At 25.9% G+C, this 14,223-nt stretch overlaps 3 protein-coding genes across 4 annotated transcripts in view; 1 reads left to right on the forward strand and 2 right to left on the reverse strand.

Annotated features, from left to right (window-relative positions):
• Positions 1–14,223, forward strand: part of LOC142328065 (metabotropic glutamate receptor 1-like) — a 589,241-nt gene that overhangs the window by 413,579 nt on the left and 161,439 nt on the right. The gene's annotated exons all lie outside the window — the stretch shown is intronic.
• The window catches only part of LOC142328471 (uncharacterized), a 38,812-nt gene that overhangs the window by 20,047 nt on the left and 4,542 nt on the right, over positions 1–14,223 (reverse strand). The gene's annotated exons all lie outside the window — the stretch shown is intronic.
• On the reverse strand, positions 787–11,111 carry LOC142328472 (uncharacterized). Of its 2 annotated transcripts, none has more exons than XM_075372284.1 (2): positions 10,981–11,111; positions 787–2,209 (listed from the first exon to the last, which is right to left on the reverse strand). In XM_075372284.1, exon 2 carries the CDS (start codon positions 2,196–2,198, stop codon positions 933–935), a length of 1,266 nt encoding a protein of 421 aa, XP_075228399.1. In that variant the 5' UTR covers positions 2,199–2,209; positions 10,981–11,111; the 3' UTR covers positions 787–932. The 2 variants fall into 2 exon arrangements, with proteins under 2 accessions (XP_075228399.1, XP_075228398.1); XM_075372283.1 differs by having other exon boundaries at positions 787–2,220; positions 10,981–11,108.

The raw sequence follows: 14,223 nt of genomic DNA on the forward strand, positions 1-14,223 counted from the left end.
TTATCCAAATTGCTGAAATCTTTTGACCATCCAATACTAAAATTTTATAGGTTTAAACAAAATAAATTTTTTAATGATACAAATAATTTCTTTACTAACATCGTTCTGTTAATATAGCAGTACCTGAATTGTACAATTAAAGAATGGTATTAATATGAATAAAAATAGATTAAGCTATCAGATTATTATTAATTATTGAAACAAATTTAATAAATACATCATTAGAAGTAGGAATAATTCTTCATAAAGAATACTGAAATACATAATGAATTTCTTGGAGATACGAGTACTTTATTTATAAAGCATGATATTTTTTAGATGATATAATTTTAGATATTTCTTTTTAACACATCAGTGAATTTAAATAAATGTACAAGTATTTATAAAGTATAATGGAAAAGATTTGTAGCATTTCTGGTTATTTTCATAAATAGAACAAAGAATGTTTCTTTTTAAAAATTCATTTTTCCCTATTATTCACATATTGTTCCCAATTATTACTCATCACAACAAGATGGTAATGCTTTATTTTCACTTTAATTGGTTCATTTAAAATAAAATACTAAGAATAAATATGCATCTATAATGTATGTATTGTACACAATGTTATGTGTATACTTTCACTGACATCTACACATTGCAAAAATAAATTACTTTAGGATGAGACTTGTTTACACATATTTACAAGAACAAGTATGCCAATAATATTAAGCAGTCTTCTTATACAATGTATGCATACATTTGAATCAGAAGTTAAAGGATTTGCTCAAAAAATCAGATGAAATATTCATATTTAATTCAATTTATTGACAATAACATTAAATACACATATAATAACAGACAAAACTGTTCATTTTTCTCCAAGATTTTGAGATTAGTTTCTAGGGTTATTATTATCAGGGTTAGAATCTACTTTTATAATTCCGATGTATTCATACATTGCTTCTGAACTTCAATTTTATATTTGGATATTGTCTACTGAGAAACCATCCTTTTTTATCAAATTCTTCAAATCGTTTTGTAATCATTTTCAAATAATTTTCATTCTTATAATATTGTAATGCAATGTCACCATTTTCTATATTGTACAGTTCTTCTTCAGTCTTTTCTTTAAACACTTCTATAATTTCACTCTCATCTGAATCTGCTACTATAATGGGTAGCAAAACAATTACAACATAGCCTGCAAAATATTCTCGTTCCTCAATTTCATTATTTAATTCTTTTTTATCAAGTCTTTTATTACTGTCAAATATTTCAAGGTACAAATTTAATTTTTCTAAATAAATATTTAAAAGTTCATCATATTTTTCTACTCTTACATCTTCTTGAATACTTGAATGAATAAAATATAGAAGGTCATATGCTGGTGATGAATATCGAGATATTTGGAAATCTATAGGTATAACATCTACAGGTTTTCCATCAGTGTATTTAAACATCAGATTTGCTGTCCAAAAATCACTATGATTCAATACATTAAAATTTCCTTCTTTAGGTTTTATCATTTCAGAAGCAATATCCCATAAATTTTCTCCAAAATTCTTTATCGGTTCAACATATTTTTGAAATTCTGGATGAATTTTACATATTTCAATAATGCTTTTAAAAGCAATTCTTGATAATCCAGCTGCACATGTGAGGTCTTCTCTAAAAATTATTTCTTGTCCGGCTCTTTTTATCAGCTCAGGTTCTGTTTCATATAATTTTACAGAAGCTGCGTGAAATTTAGCTAAGCTTGATAAAGCTACTTTGCATTCCTGAAAATTTAATTGTTTCTTTCTATTAGCCATCACATAACCTTTAGCAGTTAAATCTTCTAAAATTAGAACATTATCTTCTGAAGAGTAAAATGATTTTGCACTAACATCACCCCATTTTTCACCAAAAATTAGCTTATATTTTGGTAATAACTCATTGTAAATAATAAATTCTTTTTTATAAACACCCAATTTTGAAATAAATCCAGCTTTTAATGACGGTGTTTTAATAATTAAACTTATTTTTAATAAATCTTTTTCATTTTTTACTCTATATTCTGTTTCCACTCTATATATAGTAGATATGTAATTATTCCCTTTTTCTAGCGGCATATTTATTTTAATACTTTCTACTGATAAGATGTTAGATGTTGTACCATTTTCCAGTGCTTTTTTTATATAATTTTTTGTCAGCCATGAAGGTATTTCAATTTCCATTTTTATCCAGTCTGAAAATAAACTAGTCAATAATGATATTATTAACATTATTAAAAAAATAGTAATAATTAAACAATTAATTTAATTTATTTGAATGTGTTCTTAAATAGTATTAATGACAGATCTAATTAAAAAAATTCCCTGATTTTAATCATTTCGCTTTACATGTTTGTTACTGGTTTTGAAATTATTTAATAAAATCAATTAATGATTTAAATCATACTATAAAGTTGATAGCAGCCAATTGGTGTAGTTGCTTTTAATTTAGTTTATACTGAGTTCAATTCCTAATGAGGTTCTAAATATTTCTAATCATATTCGTCTCGGCCTTTCATCCAAAGGTCCCGGGTTTGAATCCTGGTCAGGTATGGCATTTTCACACACGCTACAAATCATTCATCTCATCCTCAATATTTAACGGTGGTCCCGGAGGTTAAATAAAAAATAAAAAATAAATCATATTATTTACATCATAAAAAACTTACTTTGGCATAAGTCTGACTGTATGGTGAATAAATCAATGAATTATTAGCTGTAATTTTTTTAATACTAAAGAAAGTTAAGTAGAATATTTTTTGGCGAATTCGTCTGATATTTTAAAAATAATTGAACTGTGAAAATACTGTTTTCACATTTCATTGTTAAATAAGGAATTATTTATTGATTACAATAAATAAATATTACATGTTTAGTCGTAATCATAATTAAACTTTGAAATAATTTAAAGTAAAGAAAATTGAAGGAATGATATTAAAGAATTTAAATTACTATGCTGAATATTTAAAATAGCAATAACTATGCTAACAAGTAATAATAATAAATAAGAAACCATTAAAAAATAATCATATTATATTAACAGTTCAAACTGATGTAATTGTAAACAGTATCTGTAAATTGATACTAATTTTTTTCTTGATGAATAATTTTAGTAAAAAGTAAAAATATTTTCCCAATAAAATACATTAATGTTAGAACAATAATGGTATTATTAAAAACCAATTGAAATGATTATTATAAATTTTAAATTCTTAAATGGAATGATTGTAATTACATTAAAAAAAGAAGAAAGAATATAAACTTATCTCAAATTACCATTAAAGCAATATACTGATTTCATTCTAATATTAATACACACTAAACTCATCTAAAAAATATTAGGGTTGGCAAGAAAGTAATTTCGGTTTTCACAAGTAAATAGGTTTGTGTTTGTTTTAAGGGACTTCTGTCAATGTTATGATTTTTCTTCTTTTAGCATATGATAGCTATCACTTTTAGCATACCTTAGAAGCAAATTGCATGTAAGTTTGTTCATACCTGTAAGTTCATCATCATATTTTAACATGGAGTATACAATATGTCATACATCATGTATGACATATTTTACTTTTTATCTCCATAAAGACAAAAAATCTGGTAAGGTTCAAAAAGAGATACGTGTAGTTTATAGTGTTGATTGCCTAACTGAATATAAGCATCAGAATTGATTAAAAAAATTCCCTTCTATAGATTTTGCCCTCAAAGATGACCATTGTCGTAGTCGATTTATTGAAGTTTATGAAGACCAAATCAAAGCCATAATTTAATCATATCATCATATAAGTGTGTGAGAGATTGCAGAGATGTTAAGTGTATCACACACAACAATTGAAAATCACATCATATATCTTGGACTTGTTAAGAAGCTTGATATGTGGGTTCTGCATGAATTGAAAGAGAGTCACTTAACATAATGAATCCATCATTTACTATGTGCATCTCTAATGCAATAAAGTAGACCTTTTTTGAAATGAAAAAGTAAAGTACACCTTAAACTACGTAAAGTGTATGATAATAATATGATTAAAGTATGAATAAAAAGTATAAAGCAAGTTTTTAAACATTTTTGTAATATTATTTATCTGTTACAAAATCATATTATCATATTTTTTGTTCTGTGTATTGAATATATAATAATGGACATAACTGCAAGAAAGTGTTTGAAGATTATTTTCTTTATGAGCATACCAGTATGATACAATAACACATAGCTTCTTAGTGTAGGGTTGTACTAAGGATAGTGAATGCTATTTTAAAAGAATTTGAAGAAACTGATTCCATTTCATCTTAAATGTAGAAAGAAAATGTGGCCAAAAAAACTACTCTAATGCAGGATCAGTTGGTTATCAGTGAGTAAAAGTAAACTTGATTGAAAATTATTTCCTGTGCATTTAAATTAATAACTAGCAGTGGTAGTGGTACAGATTTACATATAACAACCGTTAAATGTCAACTTCTTGCAGCTACATGGAAAGCTAGTCAACCATTAGCTTTCCAGTAGATTGGAAAATTAGGAATATAGCTACAGGAAAATAGTCGACTATTTTCTTGCTGACAACAGCTTGTTACCAAGTTGTTATCAGCAAGAAAATACTATTTAAAATTCATTGCCTGCATGACTAAATGATTTTCAATGGTTGCAAAAACTTTCACATGTTGTTCTTCAGACTTGAAGTTTTAATACATTCATCCACACTTGCAAACATTTCTAGGTTTTTTGCTTTAAATTTTTGCTCCACAATTCCAATTTTCTACAAAAATATTAACTTTATCACTCGTATCCACTCTCACACTACGAGAATATCCGCTCTCATATACGTATCACTCGTATATGTGGTGTATTACACCATACGCTCCAACATATGCTCCTTAGAGTTGAAGATTCAAGGTATATTAGTTTCTCAAATATGTAGACCAAGTCAAATTTAATTCCATCGCAAATAAACCATCTCGAAACTTATCAGCTTCTGGTCGGTTTCTCTTCTCTAGAAAAATGGCGATTTCATCTCTTAATTCATAAACACGTTGCAAAAAATTCTCTTGTGATAACCATCTTGCCTCGCAATAAAATAGTAACACTGAATGTACTGTACCCATGACTTTACAAAGTGAAAAAAAATTTTCTTGATTTTAGGGGTTTCATTTTTATATAATTTACTACAGTTACAACCATCGTTAGCATAATTTTCAAAACAGGGCTCATTTCTTTGGAAGCCAGAGCTTCTCTGTGGATCATGAAATTTGTCCAGACATACTGAGGAGATTTTTGTCTTGTAAATGCTTGTTTATTTTTGGAATCTTCTAAACATTGAACGAGCACCATTGATGCATATTCCGATTCCAATTTTCCACTCTACGTTTGCCTCATTCATAAAATTATTTAAGATAGCAAATAATGCGAATGCTGTTGCTTTGAGTTCCATTGATTAGTAGAAAAGTAGTTCTTCTACTGCTGACATACCGTCACAAAATTAAGCATAGGCAATCAGATGAACTTTTTTATTGCCTCATCAAATTAAATTGAAAATGATTTTCTCACGTAACTTCCTGATAAGCTGATGCTGTACAGCTTCATCTATATCACCAATTTGACGGGTAAAAGTATCATTTGATAGAGGTATGGACTACAATAGTTTGGCAAAATTATCTCCAAACATAGTTTCTACAATCTCAGTTGCAGCTGGCAAAATAAGCTCATCACCAGTGGAGTGAGGCTTTTTACATCTGGCTATTTTATATGAAAATTTGTAAGAGGCAAAAAGCTTTTTCACTTGCAAAGTTTTTTTAAAAGTGATGTTTGCTTTTCATATGATTTAAATTTTAATTCGAAGAATTCTCAGGGTTTGTAAACATACTCACTATGAAGCGTTTTCAAATGTCATTTAACTTTATTAGGTTTCATGCTGTCTGCTGTCAAAATCTTTGAGAAAATGACACACAGGGGCCTTTCTTCTTCATTTACTTCAGTTTTGTAAACCCAAAATTTAATTTATGACTCCTTTTTTTTAACTGCAGTAATAAATCCTCATTGATTGGGTTTTGAGTGGCACTTATTTTCATTGGTTCCAGAGTTATAGCCAAATAAAATTTTAATTAATGAAATATTTGGATCTTACAAGGGTAAGGCACGTGTGGTGCCTTACCCTTGTATAGATCGGTGCCTTAAATATATTAATTTATTAAGAATTATTAACCTCTGACAGTAAAAATGTTTTTACAATAAATAATAATTCAATAAAAATATGAAAAAATATCAGAAGTTATCAATGAAATAAAATTTTATGTACTTTTCATTTAAAAAAAAATGTATATATGTAATTTAATAGGCCTACAAGGAAGTCATACGGGGTCCACATCAAACTTAATTATTAATCCGATTAACGCTCTAGTTTCGAATTATTATTTAAAAAACCTTTCTTCTTAAATACTGTAATTAGATTAAGCACCAATAATTAAATGTACTTAAGTTATTCATATACTTGCATTATTTATCAGATTAATAATATACAATATTAGTGTTTAAAAAGTGAATAAAAATACTTATCTTTGTTTTTACTATTATTTTTACTTTATTTTTCCGTTAAAATTCCATGTTAACGGTTATCAAAATATGTTCTGCTAAACAATTGCGAAAAATATTTTAATTTTATTTTTTTTATTGAATTTACATGAGAAAATATAATCAATATGTGTTATTAATTTATTGTTATTGTTATTATTATTGGTTTTTTATAGTTCATTGATTTATGAGAGAAAGATAAGAGTAATTACATAATTAATTAATCACTTTTAGTGGCGAAAATTATTATTAAATTAATAATTTTACCTCAAGTACAAGTAAATTTTTAAAAAGTAAGTTTATTAAAACGCTATTAATTTCCTAGAAAATGATTTTATCATTTTTTCATTATTTTGATTATTAAATCAACTTAGGGATAATTAACAAATTATTTTGAAATAAATGTTATTAACATTAAAAAAAAATTTAACTTAATTTCTCAAAAGTTGTTAAGAAGATTTTGTAAATTTTAGTTCACATTACTGGTTATAATTAAAAAAAAAAAAAAAAAACAGCTGATAATAACATTGTTCCTGGTATTGATTATTTATTCTTTTATAACGAAAAAATAACGATTCATGAAAAATAAAGCTAATTTAAAATTTCAAAATAATCTATAGTTTAAAATTTGATCTGCTCCCCCACCTCAGTATTGCTCCCAAAAATGTACTTAAGTTATTCAAGTATTTATTTGTATTGTTTATCAGATTAAAAATATACAATATTATGCGTTTTAAAATTGAATAAAAAGGCTTATATATGTTTTTACCAGTATTTTATCTTTAGTTTTCCATTAAAATTTCCTGTTAATGATTATATAAATACGTTCGACTAAACAATTATAAAAATTACAAGCGGCCGAAAAAATTCTTCGGAGGCAATACGGAAAAGTTTGTACGTGAAAATATGAAAATGAAATTTTTTAGCATATGAAAAATGCCATGCCTGACCGGGATTCGAAGCCGGGACCACCGGATGAAAGGCCGACACGCTATACCTCTCCACCACGAGGTCGGCTATTGGAAAAAAAATATATATATATTTTTTTATAACTGTAATCTATAATTATATACAAAATATAACACTGTATATAAATAATTAAATTCCAAAAATCCTTTGCGGTTAATATTACAATGCTTAGGAAGAAAAAAAAATCGGTTAATGTACAATATAAAAAATAACGTTTTCAGATTTTTGGGGTAGAAAGAGAATATGAGACAAGTTTTTTTTTTAAATGGAAAGATAAGCATATATGCATGTACTGAGTTTAATATACGGTAGGGTTATGTTTGTAAAATTTGGAGAAAATTGACCCCAAAAAACTATCTGTCTATCCCACCTCAAGGGTCGCAATTCATTGACTACACTTTTACCGACCAATTGCCCCATGCACACAAATTTCTTTGTAAAATTTTATCAAAATCGGTTTATCCAGTCAAAAATATTTTAAGCTTTAAACATGCCTACACACGTACATAGGAATATTACCCCCACATTTTTGTTTTTTGAGGTTCTTGCGTCATGAAACGTCGAAAAAAAATATGCCCTAACATTTTTTTTACTGATTACCACAATTTCCTTCTTATAGCATAGCTGTAGATGAAATATGAGGAAAGTAAAATTATTAGTCAAAGGTGATATAATATTACTTACAGTAATACAATGTTATCGCAATAATCTGTAAAAAAAAAATAATAAAAATAGTGTAAAATAATTACTTTGTGAATAAATATTTATTACTAAATTTTGTTTCTTTTATTTAGTAAGTAGAGGTTTCTTACAGTAGAAAGTAGGGATATCGGGTTTTTTTTGTAAACTATATGTTTTGGGAACCAATTTGTCATCTAGATAAAAAATCATGTATCTATGTTTGTACGTGCGTAATTGTGAACGTTGTGTGTCGCACTGATTTTGGCTTTATATCTCAGGAATGATTGAACCGATTTTCTTCAAAGTTTGCTCAATTATTTTTATTTATGGGGATAGATCATATTAATCTCTTTCCAAATTCGTTAAGGAGTGGGGATATTGCGAAAAACCGGTTTAGATATTCTTCAGAGGCATTTTAGAGAAAACTTTACAGACGCATTTTAGATAAAGCAAATTTGTTACTTAAAATGCATATATAAATAATGCAATCTATTTTTAAGTCAGCCCCCATCTTAAAATTGATATATGTATTTTTTTTTTGTTTTTCTGTTCAATTTCCTTAGATTTTAATATATTAAAAACTTTTTTTTGGTATTTATACATCATATATGCGGTTAACCAAAAATTTCTACAATTTCCCAAAATTATAAACCCCGGATTTTAATCCCAGAAACATTTTTATGAAAATTATTACGTTCTTGTTTTGGCCTTATTGCGGTGTCAGAATTTAGAGAAAAGTTTACTCAAGCAAATTTGGTTTAATCTGTACACAAACATTTTTAGAAATACTTTTTTCAAAATTTATTCCCCACTTCTAAAAAATATAATATTCTGTTTTGCTTTTTTTTAGCACTAACCTTTTTTAATTTTCATTAATAAATTTTTTTCTGATCTTTTTGTCACTTTAAGGGCAATTAAAATTTAAAGAGTTTTTGCCTGTATAATATACTCCGGCAATTTTTTTTTCATTGTTATAAAAGGTTAACTTTATCTTTTCAGTATTTTTAAACAATTCATTTCTTTTTTTTTTTTAAGAATAACTTCTTCAAAAACAACTTTTTACTCAATTTTCCCCACAGAGTAAGGGAACATCTAAAATCAAAAACTCTTTTATTTGAGATTTGGATATTTTAATGCTTAAATCTTATTTTGGAATCATTATAATCAAGAAAAAAACCATTTGATAGATGGGCCCCAAAATTTCAGAAAATTCTGAAAGTTTTTTTTTGTTAATATATTATACTTAAGAAAAAATTTTTAATGATTGAATTTCAAAAAATTTTAGACAAACCCGAAAATTTTTGCATTGAAAAAGCTGTGCAAGGTACTTTACTGACATAGCATTGAAAGTCACAACACTTTCCCAGATTTTTTAATAATTGCTAATTTGCTAATCTTTACATCTCATATTACAAAGAAAATAATTTGTAACAATTTTTTTTCCCCGTTTAATATTAAATAGTATAAAAAAGTTAAACACGTTGTATCTTTAAAATCAGTTCTATACAATATTTTTTTTCAATTTTATCAATTTTCTATTCTGGTAAAATTTAATAATGAGTAATTAAAATTAAAACTGTAAACAACTGTTTTTCATTTATGAAAAACTACCCGAAAAATATTGTTATTTAAATACAAAAAATGTGTATCGGAATTTATTTTACATCATTACAACTCCTTCCAAAAAATCACTAAATAAAAATCAAAAATTGATTTTGTGTTTAAAAAAAAACACTCAAGCAAAAATTTAAAAAAATAATCGTTCAATTTAATAAATTTCTATTTAAATAAATCTTTATTTCTATTTAAGTTAGGACAATATTAAAAAATTAATCTTTAATTTTACGCCGACTTTAGAAAAACAAAATTGTGATAACAATTGAAATACTATTATTGTTTAGTACAGCTTCTTTACTTTTTTTAAATTAAAATTTTTGTTTAAAAAACTTATATTTTACTTTAATTTTTTTAATGGATAAATCTAAAAAAAATAAATATAATAAAATATTTTTGCAAGAATCTCTTAGTGTTTTGGATATTTAAGTTATTTTACTTATTAGTTTATAAAAATATAGTTTTTTGCCGATTTTTCGAAGAAAAGTATGGTATTACTTTCAGTCACACAGCGGGGGTATTGGGGAGTGAAATTTAATTTTCTTTCCGATTTGAGGTATGAGCAGTACGATACCATTTACTTAATATGTAATTTTACACGAAAAAAAAAATATATATATACTGTACACGTATAGTCCTTTGCATAAAATTCGTGGCTCGAAAATCTCCTAAAACTACTAAATCAGTTACACTGAAATTTAGGTGTGTTATAACAGTGTATCTCCACTATTGAGATCATCTAATAATAATAATTAAGGAACATCCTATATAAATATCTTATTTCTCTTGTTCTTTATTTATTTTTCATATGATATATTACTATTATTTATTTGTTTGTATGAAGTAAATTACGTTCAGAAATAGAATTATAACCTTCTGGAAAAAATCATATTTCTATTTTAAGAAAAAAATTTTAACTTTCTGGATAACCGAATTTTTCAGACCTTCAATGAAAAATTACACTCCAGTCATTTAAGAGTCCAGTACATTAAGAGTTAATTTGCAAATTATCCTTTAGTAAAGTCAAAATTGTAATTTATCTTTTGATAGATTTTATGTTATTCATTGTAGTCGACTACAACAATTAAATGGTTTTTGTCGCATTTTAAAAATATAAATTTTATCAAAAATCGTTTTACTTACTAGTTAAGTTGAAGAAACCGGTAATATATTTATATTTTGACTATATGATATTGAAATAAATGTCAAAAGTAAATGAATATTTTACTTTAAAGCATCATTTACAGTAGATCAAGCCTACACAGTTTTATTTTTCTCTGATAAGTTAATAGCGACATGAGATAATGATAAGAGAGATACTATTAAAACAGTCACTTTATATGTTTGTTAAGGTTAATTTTAATGTAATCATTTTAAAATTTCAAAAGTAAAAAACTATAATAATTTTTTTTTCTCTCTAATAATCTAATCATTAACTTTTTTTTTTTTGTTATTTTAAAAAGATAAAAATTTTAAAATAATAAAAATTTGTACTAAAATATGTTTCTATTAAAGTTATATGTTGCAAGTCTTGCTGCTAAGTGTTATTAGTTTATGATTGAGTTTTGATTGAAACAACCTTCAAGTGAAGAGAATTAACCAATGAAAATACTGAATATATCGTTTATAATTTAAAAAGATATAATATCCTTACATCGTTTATTTCATTTGTTATAGTGCTCGTTGAATTGTCCAGCAATTTACACTTAACTATTATCTGGAAGTAAAAAATATTTGCTATCAAATATTTATTGTTTAAAATTTGATTCCTTCTCGTTTATATATATATATATATATATATATATAAAATCCATTATGTTTGTAAAAATGGGAAAAATAATTCAACTGACGTAGGGGTACAGATGTCCCGCACAAAATAAAAAAAAGAAGTTTTTGAATAATAAAATAATTTAATTAGTTATCCTCCAGTACATTTATTTTTATTCTTAACAAAGCAATATTTGTTTTTACTGCTACAAAATCCTTTCTTCCCCAATTGTTTTTACTTATCAATTTGTACATTTCATACCCCAAATTTCATTCTATATTAAATTCTGCGTAATTATAATAAAAAAAGTTGAGACAAATTTCTACCTGACAGCATTTCAAAGTGTGACAGACAATTGGTCGCTCAAAAAAAAAAGTAAATAAATAAATTCAGCGAATGAAACGTAAATGGAAGGTATAATAAGGTATAATTGCAATATACTGTTCTGTTTACAAGAACAAAATAAAGGGGAAAAAATTTCAGTTATTTGAAAAAATGAAATCCATGAATGTAGATAGATTTATGTAATTCACAATGCAAATGGAAAAGATTTTACATCCAACTTTTTATTTTATCTATCATTTTTTCTTCATCTTTAATTTTTATCTATCATAATAACATTATTATTAAAAAAAAAAAATGTTTTTTACATGGAAAAATAAAATATTTCTAATGAAAGAGCAGTTTTTATATTTACTATTTATAAATTTATTATTTTTTTTATATCTGTAATTATTTCGATCTAATAGTGTTTAAGAAAAAAAAACAATCCAGGCACTTATTTTAACAGCACATCCTAGAACTTGTTTGATGATCTAAATAGCACAGCTATTGTTGGGTAAAGTTAACAAAAAATAAAAGAACACACAGCTCGTATTTGCCAAAAGAAATTGGACTTTAATTAGAAAGAAAATAAATGAACTTATGCTAAATCATAACCTTAAAACAGGTACAAATATGACAAGCCCAAATACGAAACATAGTAATAAATTTACCATGCCTGTAACAAACAACATGACCCAACCCTAGCTTTGAATTCATTGGAAATAACGGAACTTTACGCAATGGCGTAAACAGCTATAATGCAAATTAAATTTAATAAATTAACAATTAATATAATCCACCTTAACAGCACGTTGATATGTACTCTAGATCTTTCGGCTCACGTAGAAGCCATCATCAGGAGTTAAAATTAATACATTTAAAGTCAAAAGTTAAAAAAATAATAATAATTTAATTATATAGTATAATTAAAATATAAACATTTTAAAAACTGTCATGACTGTTCCGGTCCTACTAGTATACTAGCAGTATACTAGTACTATATTTTAACTATGATTTTTTAAACTTTTGATTTTAAATCTATTAATTTTAACTCCTGATGATGGCTTCCAAGTAAGCCGGAAGATCTGGAATACATACAGACGTGCTGGTAAGGTGGATTATGTTAATTGTTAATTTATTCATTTAACATATCAGCAGCACCATGTCTGAGGAATTAAATTAAATATATTTCTGTAAAAAATCAACTGTTATTTTATAACAATAATGTAAAATTATAATTTTTGGGAAATAGCTTAGTAGCTTTTAAATGAGGCAGTACAGAAATAATCTAAAATACCGTTGGAATCATCGTATTTTTTTTGTTATAGTTCGACGTTATTGTCCTAAAAAAGACACGGTGTTGTAAATCGGTATTACACTTAGATATCAAAGCCGGCTTTAATAGCCCAGCTGGACATATTACTTAACACTATAATGGGGCTTCATAACAATCATATTGTTAAAAGGCACTCTCAGCTAGCATATGGTAAAACCTATTTATTGGCTAGAAGAGAAAGAATAAGTGAGACGTGGGCGAGAACCTTCATAAAAAACCATGCAAGTTTATGCATAGTCCTTATCATGATTTCTACAATTTAAAAAATAAAAAAAAAAGGGTTACCCAGTAAACATAAATAGAAGATAATTTTATTTTTACAAGACCAAAATGAATGGGGCGCGACCTCAGTTTTATTTTGCACATTAACTTTAGTTCATCCAAAGAGATTTACTAGATATTGTATATTGAAGCTATCATTTCCGGTTTGCATCAAAATCTTTGTCATATTTAAATAATTTATGTAGATATTGAATATAAAAGCGCGCTGCACACTTTTCATTGTGGTCTTGCGAAAATTGATAACTTTATACATATTATTTTCTTTTAAACAAAATTATCTTCCATTTATGTTTACTGGGTAACCCATTATTTAGATTTTTTAATTTTATATTTTTTATTAGTTCGATGTTTAAATATTTACTGGAGTAAATATAGTACCGGAATTTTCGACATCTCGAACAAGGGTCTACGAAACTTCTAAATTTGAGCAGTTAACAAAATATATAAAAAATGGTTGATAATTGTATATTATTAAACAAAATATATAAAAAAATGTTGGTAATTGTATATTATTATATTTTTAAAATAATTAAAACTATGAATTTATACAAAAAATTTCATTTGAATAAAAAATCTTTATTCAAGTCATATGAACATCACATGACTTCCTTATACGCCTATTAAATTACATATACACATTTTTTTTTTTTTTAAATGAAAAGTACATATAATTTTA

Source organism: Lycorma delicatula, chromosome 7 (genome assembly GCF_047948215.1).
Source record: "Lycorma delicatula isolate Av1 chromosome 7, ASM4794821v1, whole genome shotgun sequence".
Taxonomy (NCBI): Eukaryota; Metazoa; Arthropoda; class Insecta; order Hemiptera; family Fulgoridae; genus Lycorma; species Lycorma delicatula.

What these genes read in the sequence shown, in the direction of transcription:
- LOC142328472 (XM_075372284.1), bottom strand. Translation starts at nt 2,198, where the DNA reads ATGGAAATTGAAATACCTTCATGGCTGACAAAAAATTATATAAAAAAA.